We start from the raw sequence: 25,000 nt of genomic DNA, 5'->3' as shown, positions 1-25,000 counted from the left end.
TGTACAACGATGTTTCTGAGTACCTTCCAGTCCAGACATAAAATATCCCCTTCTAAACATTGTGCTCAGTTCCTACTTTCTCCAAATCTCCATGTGTACTCATAACCTGAAAGTCCCTTCCACCACGTTCTACTTACTCACATCCTTTCTACCGTACAGTGACCAACTTATATCATGTCTACTACCTGAAAGCTTTATGTGAACGGACCAACTTGCCCTGATTTTCTACTTTTACCCTTCAAGCATATTTGTTGATAATTTTGATGCTCAAAACTATAAGAAGTTTTGAACCCTAAAACTGTATCAAACGTAGCAATTCTTATTTAATGTTCCCATTTTTCGTATGAGAAAGCAAGTGACTTTCCAAGCGTTTCAGGGCAGACATGTCCTGGGTGAGTACACAAGCTGTCCTCTAGAATGTGTCCTGAAAACTTGTTATTTCCGCCACCCATGTTGCCCTAATCACACACAGTGTCACTTAACTCTTTCCACAGGTAGTCGTATCTTGTCTTGCAAACTAGGCTGTGAACTTCACAGATTAGGAGACCTTACCCATAGCAAGCATCCAGTAAACACATGTTGACTAAATAAATTATGTGCCAGCAAGTCATTAAGAGTTCCATTTGCACTAATATTAAAAGGGAAATTTTCTCTCTGAAATTAAGTGTTCTTGAAATCATTTCCATTCAGAATTAGCTGGTGCAAAGGTATCAAAGTTGGGAAGGATGTAATTAGAATTTTCCATGATGGCTACATTGTTAGGCTGCTAACTTACCATAATAAACCAGTAAAAGAAATTATACTCAATTTTTAAAATATTTAACTACCATTGATATAATGTCAGAGAAAGAAATAAAAAGTAGCAAGAGAAGTTTGAGCATCCCAGAGAATAAAATGGCTTAAAAGTGACAAGACTTATTGGTTGGAATCCTTTTTAAAAATAAAATGTCTATTGTAATTAACTCTTTTTTATTAGGCTTCTTATTTTTGAAACTCAAAGTGGTCCATGTTTTCACTTGTCATGGTGTATGCCAATTCAAAAGAAATGGAACACAATGGAACCACACGCCTTTGTGGGTTGTGAGATGAATAGAGAATTAGTCTCCTCTTAAGGCCATTAGCACTGTCTTTCTCTTCTGGCCCCATTATAGGCGATGAGAGCCATTTAATTTACTTCTGAAAGAAAAAGTGGATATCTCTGTAGTTTTCATTTTTCCAAATTCTTCAAGGTGCCATGTGTTACATCACCACAGGGTAATTAGGTTTTCTTCCAGGAAAAAATGCTTCCTTCCACCACAGAAACATCCCTGACAATTCAAAGAAAATAGAAGAATCCCTTTAAAGAAACTCCCTCTTTCTTTCGTGCTTACCAATTCTTCATTATGGATTCTCTCCTCAGGTAGAGTTATCTAAAGGTTTTTAATTATAAGGGTGTAATTTAGCAAAATAAATTTTATGTACTTAGTATTTTGATGAACTTGTAAGTGTGGCATAAAGTAATACAGAATAGTGTAGGCACCTCATTTATAATCTTCAGTGATGCAGCAGTGGTTAAGTGGTTAAGAATATAGTGTTCAAGAAGAGAGTGGGCTTCGAGGATAAAATGCTCAGGTTGGAAATCTGCCTTCTTAACGTCCTAGGTATATGACCTTGGAAGGAAGGAAGAGGAAGCTATTCACCTCTCTTCACTGCCATTTCCTCACCCCTAGTGCAGGAACAACAACAAAAAAAGTGCCTGCCTTGTCAATTTGTTATGAAGGTTAAATTATTTTGTGTCCATGTAAAACACCTGGAACAGTGCCTGGGTCATAAGTGATCAATAAGTATTAGATACAGTCATGACACAATTATAACTTTATTTTTTCGGAAGACAATATGGTATGAACAAGTGATTTAATTTTTAAACATTGTATGAGCTTAATTAGCTCCTGAAATATTTCAGTCCTACTCCCCAAAGTGAGATTTTATTACTGCATCAGAAAAGTCATAAAACAGTTAGCATAATAAATTTGACTCACATATCAGGTGCCAGGCAATAGTATTTGCAATTATTAGTGATTACCTATATTTCCTTAAAAATATATTTAAGGTAATAAAATGAACAAAATAACATAAGATATTGCTATAATTATTTCAAAAAATCATTTACTAACACATTGTGGATTAGTAAAATACTAAGCCAAAACCCCACATTGTCTCAGATTGCATTTAGATCAATACAGGAAAGTAAATTTCTAAGCAGAAGGGCTACCACTGATACTCTTCACATGAAGAGTAGCCTACATTTATTCTCCTCAGTCATCCATCACAGGCCTCATCATTAGCTTAACATCATTAATATCATTTTAAAATCATTAATACCCATGCATTGAATGGCCAGGCCTATAGCACATTTGTTATGTATATTAGGGCTCATGGAATTCTGATATTACACATTTAAGTAGAGAAATCTTAAAAAGATTACGTTAAAATGTGTAAACAATACAAATTTTGAGAAATCTAGCCATATATATGCTTTTTCACCTTTTTAACAACTTTAATGAAATATAATTACATAAAATTAGCTGTACATATTTAAAACATTCAATTTGATGAGTTTTTTATAATTTATTTTTTTATTTTAAATCTGTATTGTTTTATTTTATTTATTTATTTATTTTTATTGTTGGGGATTCATTGAGGGTACAATAAGCCAGGTTACACTGACTGCATTTGTTAGTTAAAGTCAATCTTGCAATCATGTCTTGCCCCCAGAAGGTGTGGCACATACCAAGGCCCCACTCCCTCTCTCCTTCCCTCTCTCTGCTTTTCCTTCCCTCCCCCATGACCTTAATTGTCATTAATTGTCCTCATATCAAAATTGAGTACATACGATTCATGCTTCTCCATTCTTAGAAAATAAAATCTTCTGCCAGAAATTCCTTTATACCGTGGGTTGAGTCAAGACCCCTGTATCTTTAATGATGCAGTCAGCATCAATCTCACTTTGACAGAAAATCTAATAACATATTACCATTATCTCCTATTGCCAATCATTCACTTAACAAAAATTCATTGAGTATCTCTCCCATACATACTATAAAGTACTGTGGAGCTTTTAATGTTTATCACAAATCTTGTAGTCTGTAGCATGAGAGATGTGTATACTCAAAAAAACACGATTGCCTGCCCTAAGTGTCCTAAGACAAGCAACAATTAAGAGATACAGAAAGCATAGCTGAGAAGAATTATTTGTCACTACGAAGATTTTCAGTGCTCCAACAGCATTACGATAACACATATTCCTAACAGAATCCATCCCAGACAGTAAAGAAAGAGCAAGTTCAGACGGACGTAAGAGGGAAATTCTTAACTGTCTCCGTGATAAAACCCTTTCTGGATTTGAAGTTCTAATTCTAGATGGTTCCGACATTCATCATGTAATATTCCCCTAACTGATTTGAAATTTGTGTACATTCTTCAGCTTCAGAATTTGAGGATTTGTACAGATTAGACTTCAGTCTATGCTAGATCCCTTAATGCTAAACAAAGTAGAAACTACTTTAAACAAATAGAATTAGTTGTTCCCAGGAATAAAGCAGATGAAAACATTTGAAACATCAAGGAATTAGCTTTTTTTTTTTTTAAGAACATAGGAATGAAAAGAAGGGGAAAAAAATGCTAATTCTGTCCATGAAATAGAAGGCTTCAACTACTCAGCTATTTCTTTTTAGTTTACCACCTACTACTTACTACAGACTAGCCTGATTTATGTTTCTTGCTTAAGAAGGCATAGCTATCTCCTAATCTGGTAAGATTTACACTTGGGAGAATTACAAAGCTATTTATTTTTAATTTTTCATCTGTTTTCTTATACCATTTTAAAGCAAAAGAACAAATGGTGATGGAGAGATAGATAGAAAGTCTGTTATAATGCCTTGAGGGAGGTGCAAAGTCAGTAACCAAAACTGATGTACTTTTAGAAGGATAAAAGTTACTTCTTAGAAGTGGGGGAAAAATCCAGCCAATAGACATTGTGTATAAACCACTGGGCTTGGGTCTAATGTTGACAATGGTTCCTGTTCTCATAGTTTTAAGTCTAATAGAGGAGGTAAGACATGTACACAAATAACTTTGATACAAGGCAGAATTCCATCAATGCCATAGTAGATAAGGGGAGATAAATTCTGACAGTGCAATCAGTGAGTGCTCTATGAAGGAGGGAGGTATCATTTCAGGTAGGCTTTGAAATATATGAAAACTTTCATTATGTGGAAGTGGGAGAAAGGACATTCTTAGTGGAAACAGGGAAAAATGGAGATGCTTAATGTATTATGGGAATCCTGAGAGTGCATACAGCCATGGGGAAAGGAGGGACAGTAATTTAAAAAAACAAAAAATGTTGGAATAGCAAACAAGATCAGATGGTGAAGGACCTTGAGTTTATAAAGGTTAAATTTAACCATTACCAGCTGAAGGTCTACTGATAGATTTAGGGCAGGAGAATGAAAAGATAGAGGGTTTTAGAACAATTAATTTGCAAAGCGTGCCTGAGTGTAGGACACTGGGGGTAGGGTTACCAGTTAGGAGCTCACTAAAAACAACGTAATAAGGAAATAATTCTTAGAACTAAGGAAGAAGGACTAGAAATGGTGGGAAGAAGTGAAAAATTTAGAGTGTAGGTCATGGAGTAAAATATTTTATGTGTATTACTCTTATTCTACATATATGTGAAATATTTCCATTTTATTATCTACCCAGGAGACAGAGGAGCCTAAATCTGTCAAAAATGTTGAAAACTGAGACAGATTTTAACGTTTTATAACTTTTGAGCAATTTTGATACGTTTTTATATTTCTTCCTTTAATTGCTCAAGGAGGAGGGGAAGTGGATCTCAGAAGGCTTGATTTTAGGAAATGAGAATGAAAAGATAATGAAACACAAATTTCACCAGAGTTCTCTTCATGATTAAAATCTTATTAGCAGCAATGACCACAATAATATTGATACTTGGTCTCTGGAAATTTTATTTATTTTTAATTTGTCATCTGTTTTCTTATACCATTTTAAAGAAAAATATTTTAAAATAACAGTTAAGGAAAAGGGCATAAAGTGTAGTTGCTTTTCTCAAGTGGAAAAAAAATGCATTTCCAGAGAGAAGTAGCAAAAAAAAAAAAAAAAAAAATGGTAAGCCTTTTCAAAAGTAGGTAATAAATACCACTGAGGGTCTTGCATCTCCAAATAATTGGTGAATTTTTAAAATGCACCTATCATATCATTCAGCAGCTGGGAGATTAACAGACTCTTAAGATATAGCTCCCAAACCCTGCCCCATCTCACCCTGCCGGTATTCCTCTTTAGGTAGGTGGCCCACACAGAGGCCAAAAAAGGTTACTATGTCTCTTTGAGTGAGACTCATGCTTTAGTCATCTTTGCTCATATCCTCATATCATCTGCGTGTATCCTGTCTTTCCTCATCTCTTCCTACTGTGAGGTTAATACATCGAAAATTGATTGCTGCTTTTGTAGGCAACAAAGTCAAATATCAGTTACATAAAGTTCGTCCTAAAAATCAACTTCATGGTAAGCCTAACACAAAGCCACACCTTCCACGAAGTCTTTCTAATTGCCTTCCTGCAGGTATATGCTTACGTCTTTGACTTCACAAGTTGTTTACAATTCTCTTCATATCTTCTTCACATGATCTATACCACTATCTGTTCATCCCTCTATTAGAGTTTGACCTCTGTAAACAAAGTTCATTGGCCGGTTTCTAGCAGAGTGTGTTACACATAATACGTGCTCAATAAATGCCCATACCATTTAAATGAATGAAATTCATCTCTGTATCATTTAACCTCTTAAACCTCTACGTGAAGGAACTGCAAAGTAGCAGTTATTTTTATACTCTAGTTTAATTTCTCAGTTTTACAGCCACCCTCAGTAATGATATACACCAAAAACGCAGAGAATAGCTATAATGATATACCGATCTGTTGCCTAAAGAAATATGTTGCTTCTTTTGTAGGGAAATTTCTAAGTAGCTAAGGCACCAAAGAAAGGCAAAAATGTTAATGTTTGCCTACACCCTAAAGCAAAGAGTCAAATTATAATGGGAAAATTTATCGTTTTAGATTGTGGTCATACAGTATATCCCCTAGAGGAATGTAAATTATATTCACTTTCTCCTTATTTAATACTAAGCAAAAGGTCCTATAAACTGTCCTTCTTTTTCTCTGGAATAAAAAGGGACTACGAATAAAGTTATCTTAAACTGAAATGTTCACAAAATCTGTTTAAGTCAACAGACAATAGATGGTAGAATTACAACAGTGTTTTCTCATCTTGCTTATTTAGATGCTACCAAATGTGATGATTAAAATATTTACATACTGTTAACCATGTATGACTCAATGGCATATAAATATATATTTGATTGGTTTTTAGAAATATAGCATGTATCAATGCCACAAATCTAACAATACAAGTTTTATCTTGTATTTTATAATCGATGTCAACAAATGCTGTGCTGAAAAATTTAAAATTTATGGCTCATATTTACAATATGGGCGATTTCAGGCCATATAAAGGTGGTTTTCCCAAATATTTATAAGTCAATGCTAAATGGTAGACCAGATTGAAATTATTTGTATGTGTTTTTCTCATTACAGGCACCTACTCTCTTACAAGTTTTCTTCTTATAATCCTAGATATTTGAGAAATTTTTCAATATATTTAACGTAGTATACCTATTAAGGGTAATAAGCATTTTTAATAAAAAAGATACATCTTTTTACAAAAATCCCATAAAAATGATTTTTAACTTTTGCCCTTGCCCTAGAACACCCGAAGGCCATAACAAACTTCTATCAGTAACTGTGAATCATTAGTATAAAAAAAAGTTACTCTCCAGATAATACTCAAAAAGCCATCTTCAGAAACAGTGCTAGGGCTCTGATGCTTTACTTTTACTAAGGGAACTGATTTTATCTGACCCAATATGGCAATCTTTATCCAATAAAATGAACTTACATACACAGTACTTTGAGGAACATACTGAGTGTACTGAAATATGTGTAGCCCATAAGCTATGTGTCTAATTTCTCACCCAATATAGACTTGCTCAAGACCTTGATTTTAAGATTTCTTGATCCTAATTTCTACTTACTATAGTTTGGGTATCTTTAACTTTTGTGGAATACATTAATTATTCCAACAGAAAATGTTGATAATCATACAACTTTTTTTTGTCTCTTATTTACTGATATGTCCTAATTATTGATTAATAACATTTAAAAATACAGTAGACTGAGTTTCGCTATAGCTATTGCTCTCCATCAACTTACATAGATTTTAACTATTTCACAAAATAGCATCAATAATTATCTAGATAAAAGAAAATGCCAGGACAAGATGAGATTTTCTTGTAAACAATTAAAATCTTTATTTAGAACTTGGCAAAAGCCTGTTTGTTGAATGAGTGATGATAACTGTGAGCATCTAACCATTTAAAATAATCAAAGTACATGATTAGCACTTTAACTATTAATTTCATATGTATTTGAATCAGTTTCCTTTCAATCAGTTCTAATTTTCCAATTGTGAAACTTTCATGCTTACTATAGAAATATTGGTGTTTTAAAGACATAAAATGATTCCAAAACATAACCACAGGCATCTTTAAGATAGATTTCATGTCATGAGGCTCGGTTTTTGTTTTTGTTTGTTAATCTAAGTAACCAGCTTCCAGTGACCGATGAAGATGTAATCCCATCAAAAGAAAATACCAAAGAATGTCATTTCTTAATTTTTTTTTTTTTTTTGCAGTTTTTGGCTGGGGCTGGGTTTGGCACCTCCAGCATATGGGGCCGGCGCCCTACTCCTTTGAGCCACAGGCGCGGCCCAAGAATGTTGTTTTTTCAAAGACTTTCACAGAAAAAGTAGTAAAATAATTGATGGTCACTTAGCAAGTATATGAAAATAGACATTATGGAAATTCAACATAGTAATTTCCTTCCCGTATATGTAAAAGAAAGCGATATAATTATATTTGGGATTTGATGGTGGGTCACAAAAACTGCAGTTTCACTGCCTTCATCTGTATAAAATCGGGTTGACATGAGAAACAATTCATATTTCTTATACCAACGTAACTTTTAGAGTAAAATTTTTTCCTATTTACAAAATATTTTAATTTAACATATCAAAAAATAAGCTAATAATATAAAAGCAGCAATAAAGATTAAATAAAAATGTTTCTTTTTTTTTTTTTTTGTAGAGACAGAGTCTCACTTTACTGCCTTCAGTAGAGTGCCATGATGTCACAAGACTCACAGCAACCTCTAGCTCTTGGGCTTCCAAGATTCTCCTGTCTCCGCCTCCCAAGCAGCTGGGACTACAGGCGCCCGCCACAACGCCCGGCTATTTTTTGGTTGCAGTTCAGCCGGGGCTGGGTTTGAACCCGCCACCCTCGGTATATGGGGCTGGCGCCCTACTCACTGAGCCACAGGTGCCTTTTTAACAGAAAACATTTCATTAGTACTTTTAAAAATGAGAATTGATCATCGTAGGATAATGTGAGTCATTAAATAGTTACTTATGTAGTCATAAAGAAATTATTTCCTTTAGCTTAAAAAATACTTTCAGACTGATTTAATAGAATTTTCCCACAAATCTTTAGACTTCACATTCTACATTTAAGTGCACTTTGGAGAAATACCCAATTCTCTTACTTACAGAAGTGAATAGAAGGTTAAGTAATTTAAAACAACTAGGAATAAAAGAACTTGTTATTTTGTCAACTAAGAAATTATAAAGTAGAGTTTCAACTATGTAGTTAAACTGTCTTCCAATTCCTTTTCTCTCAAGATTTTCTCTTTTGTAGATTAAAATAACATTTGACAAATTCTAAATTTGAATGAATTGATTTGTTTTTATTTGAATGAATTTTTACATAGCTGCTACCACCAGGACCAGTATTCAGAACCATCACTTCTATTCTGCAGAAATAAAAATCCTCCTCCTTATCTCTTGATGAAAAGGAAAATACTCCTTTTCCTAAAGAATGTACAAACTATGAAAAAGAGATTCAAAAACTGGCATGGACAAATAACTCTCCATTCCATATTTACCTTGTATAGTTTTTTTTTTTATCCAGGATATAAGTAGCAAATGTCTTACTAAAATTTCCTATACTTTTTCTCACTGGCTAAATAGCCAAATAAGTTTTAATTTTCATATTAAAGCCAGGATACAACTTTAGTCCTAATATATTTAACAAATCTTATTCTTCCTTATTCTATTTTAGCATCTGATTGCAAAGTAGTATTATTTTCAGATAATTGTAATAAAAGTTTTCCTTCTAAGACATATTTCCATTCTCAAAGACACAGTTTATAATTCTACCTTACGTCTCAATAGATCTGACCCCTAGGTGGAGTTCCAAAGTTCCATATAAAGCCAATATCAGTTGTAAGAAATACAACAAAAAGGTGGGTTAAGGTTAATAAAATGTAATGTTACAAACTACATATATGTGCATCAAAATTTTTGTAAGATTTCTTGCCCTTCAGCATTATGTTGAAATTTATTTAAATTTATGTAACATTGTTTAAAGAAAACCGGATTTTACATGATTTAAAGGCTTACTCCCAAATGATTTCAGATAGTTTTGCTGTAATGCCAATTGATAAAAACAACAACAAAAAATTCTTTATGATCTGCCACTCTATTTGAATTTACAAAACTTTAAGGATGTGACCAAGACAGCTCTCATGAAATGAAAATATGGATGTAAATACTTTGATCATTGGTGAGAACAAATATATCATGCCTGATCTCAGAATCAAATCAGTTGCTCATTGAGATACAATGGATACCACTCCATTTTCTGTCTCATAAATGAAAACTTTCATAAACAGTCAGCTCTGCATCTAAGGACCTTTATATATTGAATCCGTTGGCCAGAGAAACAAGTGCTTGACATTAGGTCATTAAGTCAGATGCGGGGCTGTTTTGAACCATTAATCCCAAAATCGTGGGTTTTGCCTTATTCCTTGAAAATAGTTTCAGTCAGAAATAGGACGGATGACAGCAGTAAACGAGGTATATGTCCAAGTTTGTCTCTAATTCCTTATTAGAAGGAAGGGTTCTGGTTCCTGGAAGATCTTGACCTTGAAGCATTATCATTGGGCCCTATGTCTGGGCTGGCCCTTTGGATGTGACCCACCCATTTTTCTGCGTTTTATCTATTTCTCATTACCAAACTGCCCGGATGGGATGTCCCCCAACCACTGCAGACACTTGGCAAAAATGTCTCTTAGGATATCTTTACAGAAACTACCTGGATTCCTTATGTGCTGTGTTGAAACTTACTTTATTAAAATTAAGGTACAGACCTTAAACACTTGTTTTCTTCTGAACTATGCTTAGTTGTATCCTGTGAGTTCTAAAAGCAAGAACATAATAGGGAGTCAAGACAATTTGCACCTTGTATTGTAAATCTAGTGCATTATGGCTCTCTCCGATTTGCTAATTAACACATGGGACCTTAGATTGAATGCTACAAACATGTATTTATCACTATGTGGGCAAAAATTACTTTTCCTCTTGTCTTTTAAGTAGTTTGATGATGTTCCCCCACTTTCTCTTCAAAATAAAGATAATGCTGAACAAACTAAAGAAATTCATTTCTACTAGTTTAAATACAAATATTTGATCATCTGTTCCTTATATAATTTACAAAGATTATTTAATTCTATCCTGATGATAGAAACTTCTCATGGAATATACTAACACTGTGTTTTCCACTGTGTTTGTTGGCCTTGAAATATTCAGGTATAATGTACTACTGAGGTGGTATATTTTCATTTGTGCCAGTCACAATGCACATACTTTTCACATGTACTAAAACATCTTCTTACCATGTACATCACCTTCATGTAAAGTAGTATTCAGAAATGATAGTTGACTTTACATAATAAAGGTCTTTACTAATGAAATGCTGGTAGTTACCAAATACACATCCATTTCCCAAACCCTGTCAGAAGTTAAAACACCATAAGAGTATGTAAAATCTTTGTTCCCCCTGCCTCCATACTAAAAGTAGAAAAAAATTAGACAGAAGCACTATTCATTCTTTGACAACTCAGTCAATGACTTTTTGACCCTTCAAGAAAGGAAATTTTTAAGGCTTCCATAGTCTTAGTGCAAATGAAGACGTATCCTCCAATAAAGTATGTTCTTTAGATATAAAACAGAAGCAGTAAGCTACAAAACTGTCAGCTGAAAGTTTTCTGACATGCTTTGCCTAAATTGTGGGAATTCACACCACGGATGTCAGATATCATCTGTATAGTTCTATAAAAATCCTTCAAAACCCTATAGGAACCCACAAATTTCCACAATTGGCACGGTAGGGATACAGCACTTTTTAGCTGAAGGCACTGTATCTCTGGGAGGATCTTTTTATTAAGAGGAATGGGAATGAGTTGTAAGTGCCACATACAGGGACTGGAATAATGTAAAAAAGAACAGCAGCTACTGATCCACACTTGTAGCAGTTTAAAAAAAAAAGATGAGATGATAAAGAGATGGCATAATCATAAATTCTGCACAATCACTTTGGAAAGAGATCTCAAAGCTAACTACAAAAGTTAATGAAAAAGTTTAGAGATTAAACAAAAATGGAATTAACTCCGAACAAAAATTAGAAGAGGCTCAGAAATGTTAGGGGAAAAATTATAGGTGACTAAAAACTTCTTAATTAGCAAAGCTGTGAAAACATATGTGAGACAGGAAATGCTTTTATGTTTAGAGCTTCATAATGTACCACAATGACCCAAAATATCAGCAAAAATAGTACAGATAGGAACGAAAACAATGAGAGAGAGCATTTCTCTCTCTCAAGTCCTCAGGCACTTTCAACTGCTTTGCTCTCAAATACGGAGCCACTCCAATTTCAAATGCTTTTGTCCACAGAGAGATCTAAGATCTGTAGGGATTTTATATAAAATATCACCAACCAAAGGTTTAGGATCTGCAAATTCTACATGTGCCTACAAATAGCGATTTAAATTTTAAGGCAGCCAAAGAGAATAGAAAGAATAAAAGTAGTGCTATACATGTGAATATTTTCATTTTGTTTTATGACACTTCATAATTTAGACTTTAAAAACTATTTAAAAAGTAGGGGTCTAGAAGTCTATTTTAACTGTCTGCAAGGACAAAATATCATCAACAGGAGAGACTGGAGTGTACTATTGGATGATTTAACAACTGAAGTTCTCAAGAAGCTTCAGATATTGTAAAGATGACTGGGGGATATCTGATGTATAAAAAGGTCTGGAGCATGTAGACTATGTGTTTGACATGTGGATCAAAAAATTAATGTTTTAATGTCTATTGCCATCCCGAAATATGACACTATTCCTTTTAAATGATATCTCAGTCTTTTATGTCCTTACCCTAAAATTTGGCTTAAGGGCACAATTTTATTTTCTAGTTTTATATCCAGTATATTAACATTCTATATAAGAGATCATTAACTCTCAGACTTCAATATTTGCCTTAATAAGATGGAGACAATAACAGTCATCTTCAACTAATATAGAATAGTTTGCAAGTAGAACTTTGAAATGACACAGAGTCTTGAAAGGATTCAGGAAGGACTTATAAGAAATGATCTGAAAACCCAACAGTGGGAGGCTGTTCATAAAGAAGAACCAGGTAACAATGGGAAGCTTTGTGTGTAAAGCCCTCAATACAACCAGCATGGGAAGAACCTTCATTTTGATCTCTAGAAACAAAGTTTGAAAATATAAAAAATTAGAATCTCATTTAACATTTTATAAGAGGAAGACACTTACTGGGAGTGTGGAGAAACAATTGCTTAATAAGGAAACAACCCAGTTGTACCGAATGGTACATGCGGGGTGCATCATTAAATTCCTCTTTTTTGCCTTAGGTTGGGAAGGAGACAGGAAATGGATTGATTCTATCAGTATGGTTCCCCTTCCGGGTCTAGTCCAAATGTTTTCTTCTCTTTTCGTTCATTTAAGTCTAAGACATGTGAGAAGAAAAGTAAGTTTAAATTATTCCTGTTTGAGCACAACGTTAATTCTAACTTTTTAAGTATTTTTTTTTGGCGGGGGGTGTTAAATGTCTATGTAAAATAGGAAGCTAAATTAATTTTTATTCATATTCCATAGAACCCTGGAAAGCCAAATAATAAGGGAATATTGCTATTGAGGTACACAGGGGAAGAGTTTTATCAATTATATGACACTCAGCTCAGACATTTAAAGGAAATAAACTTTGTATTTGTTCATGCCATGAACGGTTGTAGAACTCTTCCAATGGCAACCAAAAGTAACAATTTAAAAAGCAACTATTTACTTTGAGTCAACAAAGAGTTGATTGAGAAGAGTCAAGGAAGTGTCAGAAGTTATTGTATAGAATCTGTAGAATTTCACCTGATTTTAACCTTTTGTTAAAATCCTCCTGAACATTCTTCTGATTTGTACTGTATGAATTTCAATCTTTATTTTTCATTTTGCTTTCGACAAGAGAGATGACACTGAACAAAGACCGGGATAATCACAAATGAGGAAAAGGTATCCGCCGCCTTCTGCTGGCATACATTTGGATGCTTATAAAATACATATTAATTAAATTAAAAATAAAGTTTAAAAAGTGTGCTCTGTCAGCATTTAGAAACACACCTTAGCTCCCTCATAAAGATGAACATTGTATTTAGTTACCTGTTCTTTCTAACATCTCTTTTGTCCTCCTAGATTCTAAGAGAAATGTGAATTTTACTCTTTGTTGTTGTTGCAGTTTTTGGCCAGTGCCAGGTTTGAACTCACCACCTCTGGCATACGGGGCCAGCGCCCTACTCCTTGAGCCATAGGTTCCACCCATGGATTTTATTCTTATAGACATTAAACCTTATGAAGTCAAACCGTTTCTACTTAACTTTCATGTCCATTTGATTATTCATAATCAATATTATACTGTCATTAAATGTGTATATGACAGAGTAGAATGTGTTAAGGGTTTCATATATTATCTCAAGAATCCTTTGTCTCACTAACTCTGAGTAAGATGCTCCCTAAAAACATACATTCTCTATGCTCTACACATATGTAAACCCCTCCTTAAAGGCTTGCTATTAAGCCAGGGGTATCTGCAAAGTAAACAGGTATGTACAGACAAACACACGTGCCTGTGCGTGCACACACACCCCCCCCCCACAGTGGTAGTACCAAATAATGGTGTAAGGAGCAAGTTCTTTACAGGTGTGGAGCAGAAAGCACATCCTGACAGCAAAATGACTTGGGAAAGCCTCCAGGAAGAAGAGGACTAGCCCTATAAGGAAAGGTAGAATTTAGGTAAGCAAAAGCAGAAAAGAAGCTCAAAAAGGAAAAAGCAGAAAGACAAATAGTTTGAGGCAAAATAAATACACTAGTTTGGTAAAAGCCTTCATTTAGAGCACTGTGAAAATAAAAGTTAGAGAGGAAAGAAAAGGTTAAAGTATGAAATGTAGAATATGGGTGATAATTTGATATCTCCTGTCCACAAACAATTTATAAGAAGCATTATCTGTCCTACATTTTCTTTTTTTGTTTATTAGATCATAACTGTGTACATTACTGCATTTATGGGGTACAATGTGCTGATTTTATATACAATTTGAAATGTTTACATCAAACTGGTTAACAGAGGCTTCACCTCATTTAATTGTGTGTTAGACATTTATACTCTACTCTTAATATATTTGACATGTACCCTTGCAATATGCACAGTAGGTGAGGTCCCACGGGTTATCCTCCCTCCACCCGACTGTCCCCCTCCCCTCTCCACGCCCACCTCCTTTCTGGGCTATAATTGTGTTTTATCATTCGTATGAAATGTCCTACATTTTCTAATGCTCAAAAAAATCCCTACTAACCTCAGGTACCATTTTCTTCCCCATAGGATATTACTATTATGGAGTTGAGTAAAAAGACAAAACAAAACAAAAAAAGTTTCAGCATTTCTCACTGAATTTAAGATAATTAGATTCTTAGATTCCACAAATAAAATTCTGAATTCTTCAATTTTCCTTTTGAACCTGTCTTTTTTTTAATCCTCTGTGTCTCTTTGTTGAGTGGCTATAAATTTTCTGATTTTCTTCTCTGTCCCCAATATTCAATCAGGTGTCTGTTGTGTCTTTTTACAGCACTTCTTATACGAATTCCTTGTTCTCTACTCCCATCTTGTACTTAAGTCATACATTGTATACCAAGAATTAATCTGCTTCTAGCATCTCCCACTTCTGGAATATCCTACCACACATGATTTTGATGAGGTCATTATTCATCCAGGACACTTTTAGATACTCTTCCTAAAGTATAGCTCTGAATTGTCAAACTCAGGTTCGTAACATAAACAGTCTTCGTGTTGGCTCAAACAAACACCATAACTTGATATTTAAGTCACTCAATAGTCTGGTCCCACTTCATACATTTTAAATTTTATATATATAAAATTTTTATATATATAAAAAATATATATTTTTTATTAAATCATAGCTGTGTATATTGATGCTATATCATGAGGCATCATACGCTCGTTTTATAGACCGTTTGACACATTTTCATCACACTGGTTAACATAGCCTTCCTGGCATTTTCTTAGTTATTGTGTTAAGACATTTATATTCTACATTTACTAAGTTTCACATATACCCTTGTAAGATGCACCACTGGTGTAATCCCACCAAGCGCCCTCCCTCCCCTCCCTTTCCCCCTTCCCCCTATTCTTAGGTTATAACTGGGTTATAGCTTTCATGTGAAAGCCATAAATTAGTTTTATAGTAGGGCTGAGTACATTGGATACTTTTTCTTCCATTCTTGAGATACTTTACTAAGAAGAATATGTTCCAGCTCCATCCATGTAAACATGAAAGAGGTAAAGTCTCCATCTTTCTTTAAGGCTGCATAATATTCCATCATGTACATATACCACAATTTATTAATCCAAATGTGGATCGATGGGCACTTGGGCTTTTCCATGACTTAGCAATTATGAATTGGGCTCCAATAAACATTCTGGTACAAATATCTTTGTTATGATGTGATTTTTGGTCTTCTGGGTATATGCCTAGTAGAGGAATTATAGGATTGAATGGCAGATCTATTTTTGGATCTCTAAGTGTTCTCCAAACATCTTTCCAAGAGGAATGTATTAATTTGCATTCCCACCAGCAGAGTAGAAGTGTTCCCTTTTCTCCACATCCACGCCAACATCTCTGGTCTTGGGATTTTGTGATATAGGCTAGTCTCACTGGAGTTAGATGATATCTCAAAGTAGTTTTGATTTGCATTTCTCTGATGATTAAAATGATGAGCATTTTTTCACATGTCTGTAGGCCATGCAACTATCTTTTCAGAGAAGTTTCTCTTCAAGTCCCTTGCCCAGCCTGTGATGGGATCACTTGTTCTTTTCTTGCTTATACGTTTCAGTTCTCTGTAGATTATGGTTATTAAACCTTTGTCGGAGACATAACCTGCAAATATCTTCTCCCATTCTGAGGGTTGTTTGCTTGCTTTACTTACTGTGTTCTTGGCTGTGCAGAAGCTTTTTAGCTTGATCAGGTCCCAGTAGTGTATTTTTGAAGCTGCTTCAATTGCCCTGGGGGTTCCTCCTCATAAAATACTCGCCTGGACCAATTTCTTCAAGGGTTTTCCCTGCACTCTCTTCTAGTATTTTTATAGTTTCATGTCTTAAGTTTAAATCTGTAATGCAGTGAGAGTCTATCTTAGTTAATGCTGAAAGGTGTGGGTCCAGTTTCAGTCTTCTACAGGTTGCCAGCCAGTTCACCCAGCACCATTTGTTAAATAGGGAATCTTTTCCCCACTGAATGTTTGTAATTGGCTTGTCAAAGATCAAATAATTGTAAGTAGCTGAATTCATCTTTTGGTTCTCTATTCTGTTCCAGACATCTACTTCTCTGTTTTTGTGCCAGTACCATGCTGTTTTGATCACTAATCGATTTATAGTATAGTCTGAGGTCTAGTAGCGTGATTCCTCCTGCTTTGTTTTTATTTCTGAGTAATGTCTTGGCTATTCGAGCTTTTTCTGATTTCATATAAAACGAAGTATTATTTTTTCAAGATCTTTAAAGTACGACAGTGGAGCTTTAATAGGGATTGCATTAAAATTGTATACTGCTTTGGTTAGTACGGACATTTTAACAATGTTGATTCTTCCCAGCCATGAGCATGGTATGTTTTTCCATTTGTTAACATCTTCAGCTATTTCTTTTCTTAGAGTTTCATAGTTCTCTTCATAGAGATCTTTCACATCCTTTGTTAGATAAACTCCCAAATATTTCATCTTCTTTGGCACTACTATGAATGGAATAGAGTCCTTAACTGTTTTTTCAGCTTGACAATTGTTGGTATATATAAAGGCTACCGATTTATGAATGTTGATTTTGTAACCTGAGATGCTGCTGTATTCTTCGATCACTTCTAAGACTTTTGTAGTAGAATCCCTGGTGTTTTCCAGATATACAATCATATCATCTGCGAAGAGTGAAAGTTTGATGTCTTCTGACCCTATATGGATACCCTTGATCACCTTTTCTTCCCTAATTGCTGTGGCTAAAACTTCCATTACAATGTTAAAGAGCAGTGGAGACAATGGACAGCCTTGTCTGGTTCCTGATCTGAGTGGAAATTGATTTCAATTTAACTCCATTCAATACGATATTGGCTGTGGGTTTGTTGTAGATGGCCTCAATCAGTTTAAGAAATGTCCTTTCTATACCAATTTTCTTAAGTGTTCTGATCATGAAGGGATACGGGATATTATTTTCTGCATCAATTGAGAGAATCATATGGTCTTTGTTTTTTAATTTGTTTATGTGTCTGAATTATACTTATAGATTTATGTATATTGAACCAGCCTTGAGACCCTGGGATAAAACTGACTTGGTCATGATATATAATTTGTTTGATGTGTTGCTGGATTCTGTTTGTTAGGATCTTGTTGAATATTTTTGCATCTATATTCATTAGTGATATTGGTCTATAATTTTCTTTTCTTGTTGGGTGTTTTCCTGGTTTGGGGGTCAGGGCGATGTTTGCTTTATAGAACGTGTTGGGTAGTCGTCTTTGTTTTTCTACATTTTGGAACAGGTTGAGTAATATAGGTACTAATTCCTCTTCAAAGGTTTGGTAGAATTCTGACGTGAAGCCATCTGGTCCCAGGCTTTTCTTTTTAGGGAGGTTTTATGTGGTTGATGCTATTTCGGAAATTCATATGGGCCTGTTCAACATTTCCACTTGATTCTGGCTAAGTCTTGGAAGGTGACGTGCTTCCAAGTATTGGTGAATTTCCTTCAGATTTTCATATTTCTGAGAATAAAGCTTCTTTTAATATTCATTAAAGATTTTTTGAATTTCTGAGGAGTCTGTTGTTATTTCGTCTTTGTCATTTCTGATTGATAAGATTAGAGATTTTACTCTTGTTTTCTGGGTTAAGTTAGCCAAAGGTTTATCTATTTTATTGACCTTTTCAAAAAACCAACTTTTTGATTTATTGATCTGTTGTATAATTCTTTTGTTTCCAATTTCATTTAATTCTGCTCTAATTTTGGTTATTTCTTTTTTTCTACTGGGTTTGGGGTTGGAATGTTCTTCCTTTTCCAGTTGCTTGAGATGCCCCATTAAGTTGTTAACTTCCTCTCTTTCCATTCTCTGGAGGAAGGACTTGCAGTGCTATAAATTTCCCTTTTAGGACTGTCTTTGCTTAGGACTGCCTTTAACTCAGAGGTTCTGATAATTTGTGTCTTCATTGTCGTTTTGTTCTAAAAATTCGGCAATTTCCTTCTTTATCTCATATCTGGCCCAGCTATCATTCATCATAAGGTTATTTAACTTCCATGTTTTTGTATGAGTATGCAGATTCCTGTTGTTACTGAGCTCAACACTTATTCTATGGTGGTCCGAGAAGATGCAAGGAATAATTGCTATTCCTTTAAATTTACCGAGGTTAGACTTGTGACCTAAGATGTGATTGATTTTGGCGTATGTTCCGTGGGCTGATGAGAAGTATGTGTATTCAGTTTTGTTGGGATGAAATGTTCTGTAGATGTCTGCTAAATCCAAATGTTGGATGGTTAGGTTTAAATCTAAAATTTCTTTGCTCAGCTTCTTATTGGAGGATCGATCCAACACTGCCAAAGGAGTGTTGAAATCTCCAACTATTATGGAGCTGGAGGAAATCAAGTTGCTCATGTCTGTTAGAGTTTCTCTTATAAACTGAGGTGCATTCTGGTTGCATGCATAGATATTAATAATTGAAATCTCATCATATTGAGTATTACCCTTAACAAGTATGAAGTGACCATTCTTATCCTTCCTTACTTTTGTTGGTTTAAAGCCTATTGTATCTGCAAATAAAATTGCAACACTTCCTTTTCTCTGATTACCATTTGCCTGAAACATGGATGACCATCCTTTCACCCTGAGTCTATATTTGTCTTTTAAGGTAAGATGTGACTCTTGTATGCAGCAAATATCTGACCTGAGTTTTTGTATCCAGTCAGCTAACCTGTGCCTCTTTAGAGGACAGTTATAGCCGTTCACATTAATGGAGAATATTGATAAGTCTTGTAAAATGTTGGGTATCAAGTTTTTCGAAAGTCCAGTGGACATTTTTAATCCTTTCGCCACTGTGGAAGTTGGAGTTTGATCAAAAGTTTCTGAGTGAGTTTACTTTTGTGGTAGAAGACTGGGCTGGTGATTATGGAGGATAAGTCTAAGAGTATCCTGAAGAGCTGGTTTGGTTATGGCAAATTACTTCAACATATGAATGTCATTAAAGTATTTAATTTCTCTATATAAATGAAACTCAATTTAGCTGGGTACAGGATCCGGGGTTGAAAGTTATTTTGCTTTAGGAGATTAAAAGTCGATGACCACCCTCTTCTGGCTTGAAAAGTTTCAGCAGCGAGATCTGCAGTCATTCTAATATTCTTCCCTTTGTAGGTAATGGATTTCTTACATTTGGCTGCTTTCAGAATTTTCTCCTTCATATTAACTTTAGTGAAGTTAATTATGATATGTCTGGGGAGATGTCTTATTGGGATTGAGTCGTGCTGGGGTTCTGAAACTTCTATCTGATTCTGAATTTCAGAATCTCTTGGCATGTCTGGAAAATTCTCTTTCATAATTTCATGGAGAAGGGCCTCTGTGCCTAGCAAGGCAACTTCATCACTTTCAGGGATTCCAATGAGGTGGATATTAGCCTTCTTCGAATTATCCCAGAGCTCTCTGAGAGAATGATCCGTTTTTGCTCTTCATTTCTCTTCCCCTTTGAGAGTTTGGGAGCATTCAAAGGCTTTATCTTCAATGTCAGAAATCCTTTCTTCTGCTTGCTGTACTCTGTTACTGAGGGATTCTACTGTATTTTTCAGATCTTTGAGGGCTGCAAATTCTTGCTTCAGTGTGTCAAAATCTTTGGTGGTTTTGTCCTTAAATTTGTTAAATTCTTGAGACAACTTTTGAATTTCTCCTCAAATTTCTAATTTCAACTTTTGAATTGCTGCTCAAATTTCTAATTCCAAATTTTCCTCCATTTTATTAATCTTGTTTGCAATCCAAATTCTGAATTCAATTTCTGTCATCTCGGCCAGCTGTTTATGAATGGGATCTTCAGTTACATCTGCCATATCTTTCCTTGAGGGGGTCAAGGAAATTCTGGTTATTCATATTACCAGAGTTTTTCCTCTGATTCTGCCCCATGATTGTTTTACACCATTTGATTTTCCCCCTGGAGCTTTGTTCAGGATCCGTACAGTGCTATGACCTGAGAAACTGGGGACCTGTTTGGTGTGGTGGGGCTAAGTGGTTCTGTCTTGTTTTCAGCTGGTCTCTGTTCAACCCTAGTGAAACAGTTACTCTCTTTAAATTATATTTTCCTTTATATATTCTAAATTCCTGTTATCCCTCGTACTCAATGTTTTCTAGGCACATATCATGAGTTCCTGGTTCTGAGTTGGTATTGTCCTATTTGAACTGTTCATTACTTGCAACTTCAGATAACATTTTCTTACCTCCAGAATGCTTTTGTCCCTTAGTCTCACTAACTCTGAGTAATGCGCTCCCTAAAACAAATTCAGTGTCATACTGTTTCACTTTGATGGATCTGCTTACTTTATGAAATATAAGAGGACATACAAGAAAAAAGACAAAAGATTGTCAAAGAAAATAACAACAAACTTACAGAGTGCCTAAAAAGAATATTAACATAAAAATACAAAAAAATGTTTCATAGTCTCATTTATAGTGACAATGAGGTATTGTTAAGAAGTAGTAAAAAACAGTACCTGGGTTCTCCACACTATGGGAGCAATTACTATGTTCCAGGCACTCATTTCATTTGCAAGAATCTAATGAGGTAAGTATTATTATTACTTACTTCATTTTCAGCTGAGAAAACTGAGGAAAGAAATATTAACTACCGAATCCCACTTGGCTATTAAATGCTCATTCTGGAATTGGAGCCCTGACAATCTGGAACCAGAGCCCATATAATGACACCATCAGGCCCTCCTGCCTTTTGTTAACAGGTGCATCAGCATAAAACCCCTTCACCAAAACAACAAGTACCATGACTTCATTTCAGGATGTGTAAGTTTGCTACTTAAATGTCTTGTGAAAACTCTTTCATTTTGTTTAATTTCCAAAGTGCTTGGAAAGGCATTCAATTGTATGGAAGCTGATTTGATAGAGAGAATTAGATTAATATTTCTTTTGCCTCATAAAACATACAAAATGGCTTAAGACTATTTAAGTACAAGCATCTTAAAACTCTATAAAGGTGAGGATACAGAATACTGAAGTGACATTCCACCAGTATTTCACATCTCATAAACAAAAAGTTAATGACAGCAGAAATAGATACAGGAAGGAATGTTAACTCAATATTTGGCAAGGTAATTAAAAATTTGATCATCATTTATATAATTTAGAAAAAAAGAAAATTTGGGTTCCCTCTAGTTTTTATTTTTCTGAAATGTATTTCCAACAAGCCTATTGAAACCTTTCCTTTTTTATCTATGGAAAATAAATACAGGTATTTGTCACATGTGCTAATTCATATAAGCATAAAATGTGTACTACATTAATTATAAATACTTTACTTTTACAAAACCACAGCAGCAGTACATCAGACACTAAATATATAATTTTTACAAATTGTATTACGTACCATTATATCTCTGAGATATTTCATAATTAAATTTTAATTAATAATAAAATAAAAAATCTGAAATAGCAATTGCCAGTTGAAAATTACTACTAACAATGTCATAAGTTAGCCTAATTATCATCGCAGGTTCTAAAATAGCTTGTTTAATAAACCATTGTATTAAATCATGAACTCTTTTTTAATATTCTTAGCACTGGACAACTAACATTTAAAAAAATGTATGTATCTTTATGTATCTTCCATAAATGGTTTATAACGACCACTATATACTGCATATGAGCCCAGGGAGTTGCACCAACAGTTTAAACACTTTGACTATTAACATCTTCTATTTCTCTAAAACAGGTCTTTTTTTAAAAAAGGGAAAACAAGCTCTAACTCTTGTTTGCTCTTTTTTATTGTTTTAGCATTTTATACAGGAAGTGAGCATTAGCATACTCAGGAGAACTGCTGAAAGTAAAAGGCCTCAAGCTACCCACGGCATGGCTGATAGGATAAAGCAGGGATATAAAAACTTTTGTCTGATTGCTCACTTTCCTTGTTTTAGAGTACTGCTACTCTCAAGAGCATATATTCATGTTCTTTCTACTTCGAATTTTATTACTTCTTTTGTATTATTTAATACATCTAAAGACACTTCCAAAAGACAAATTTTTCCATTTTGAAGACGTAATGGTTTGGAACCTGATAGAGCACGCTAATGTTCCCAGTGTGTTTTTTTGCAAAGGTGACAGAGTAAAAGTGCTATAAAGCAATTAGGCACCTGATCTTAAAGATTACTATGTCAAGCAGAATAAAATGTTCAAAAAGTCAACAAAAACAGTATCTTGGGAAAGGGGTGGCGAAAAAGGCCACATATAAATGCCATATTTCTCTTTTCAAGTCTTTGACCAGACTTGAATGAGAAAATAGAGGAGGAAAATATAAAAATGAAGGAAAGGACTAATTTTGCCTCAATAACTTGAAATTAGAAGTACATGATGCTTCACTCTAGGAAGTGTGGATGTAAGTTACAACTCATCCTTAACAGCTGAATGGTGTTTACACTTCATTGCTCAGATTCTAATTTTTTCCCTCGGAATTCTAAGTTGTACTCGGGTCAATACTTTTTAGTAAACAAGAAACTGATATGCTTGACACCATTGAGTAGGGCCAGGCATTTTTTAAAGTGTCATACACATTTCTGAAATCCACAATACATCAATTTTTAATACTTCTAGTCTCTCAGCTCCATTAAAAAGATGGTAGGGGAAAGACTTTAGAGTAATTAATGATATAGTTAGCTGCTAAATATTAATAGGAATCGTAGTCTTGCATAAAATATAACATATAAACCTTGCCAATACAGACGCACCAGTAATTAAAGTTGAACATGTAATTACATTGATTTATAAGACAGGCAAAAAGTTACACTTTACTAGCTTCTATGTAAACTGTGGCTAACAGTTAAACTTCGCTTTTTACGGTTTATAAAAATGGGCAATATCTTGACTGCAGTTCATAAATGGTTTAGAGACCTGTAATAGTAGTAAAAATTATGACAACTTATTCCATCATGAATATTCTTATTGCAGCAGACAAACCAAACTGTGACAATGACCCATAAGAGGTAGATTCATCTTAGATACTGCCCCATGCCCGAGAGAACATCTGTAGTACTAAGAATTTGTGGAGAACTGCTCGGACAATAATTCCAGGGCATTTGAAAGAATCTAAAAGATGTACTAAAACTAATTTTGATGTACTTTTTCATCTATGAACATGGTACAATTTAACTCCATGTTAGACTTGTATCTTTAACTTACATAACATTAAACACTTCAGAATATGAAATGTCAGAAGCATATGAACATAGGTTCTTCCCTTTAGGGAGGCCGTTAACCACACTTACATGTGCGGCTGAGGCGAGCAGCCTGGACTGCTGTTCCCATTGCTGTCGATGTGATCCAAAGAACCATTGAGGTCTTCGTGGACCGCCTGCAGTAGGCCACCGGATGCGTTATTGATCAGCCCAGGGTTACTTAGCAATGGCAAACTGCTCTCTGCTAAGGCAGCCTGGTGAAATGAAGACAGTTTAAAATAACTTTTAAAATGCCCTTTCAAATAATTTTTAAAACGTGTTATCTTCCCTTAATGGGTTCAAATCATGATACAGATATTTTAGCAGCATTTAAATACAATGTATGAGGATAGACAGAAATTCTTAATTGGCCACTGTGGCAGAGAGGCAAGGAAAGTAAGCATTATCTGAAAATATAAACAACAGCTCTTGCAGCAAACTTTCTTACTCATGTTTTAACCTTTTGCATAATGAAATGTTGAATTCTCACATGTAGTGAAATACTGTGGTTTAATATAAGCAGTTGCTCTGCTTTTTAAAAATGACCAGAACTTAACTCAAAATAAAGAAGTCCTGACATTTGCCTCCTCTGCATAAAAATTATATATTATAATTAAACTTTAAAGTTTTTGCCACGAGCACCATGTTCCCCAACACTATGATGTGAAATCATTTATGACAGCCTGGATAAATATTAATGCACAGCCACATGCATTTGCAGAAGCTTCTATCAATCTAGCATTTGCAGGAAAAACGAGTGTTCCAGATTTTGCCACAGGGTGTCCTTCTTGCTTCTTCACATCAAAAGTAGTTTGAATTAGAACCAGTGCTTTCTATAGTACTAGGTACTACAACTGACTTGGTTGATGAACCAACTATTAAGAACAATCACAATCCCACATAAATACAAAGCCATAC

The 25,000-nt window shown here is 34.6% G+C and overlaps 1 protein-coding gene across 1 annotated transcript in view; it reads right to left on the bottom strand.

The window, feature by feature from the left end:
* The window catches only part of FOXP2 (forkhead box P2), a 630,100-nt gene that overhangs the window by 9,310 nt on the left and 595,790 nt on the right, over positions 1–25,000 (bottom strand). Inside the window, exon 19 of the mRNA XM_053609341.1 lies at positions 24,134–24,297. Coding sequence (XP_053465316.1) covers positions 24,134–24,297 — 164 coding nt within the window. The remainder of the gene's footprint in view (positions 1–24,133; positions 24,298–25,000) is intronic.

The sequence above is a fragment of the Nycticebus coucang genome, chromosome 11, assembly GCF_027406575.1.
Source record: "Nycticebus coucang isolate mNycCou1 chromosome 11, mNycCou1.pri, whole genome shotgun sequence".
Classification (NCBI taxonomy): domain Eukaryota; kingdom Metazoa; phylum Chordata; class Mammalia; order Primates; family Lorisidae; genus Nycticebus; species Nycticebus coucang.
This window is presented reverse-complemented; position numbering and strand designations above follow the sequence as displayed.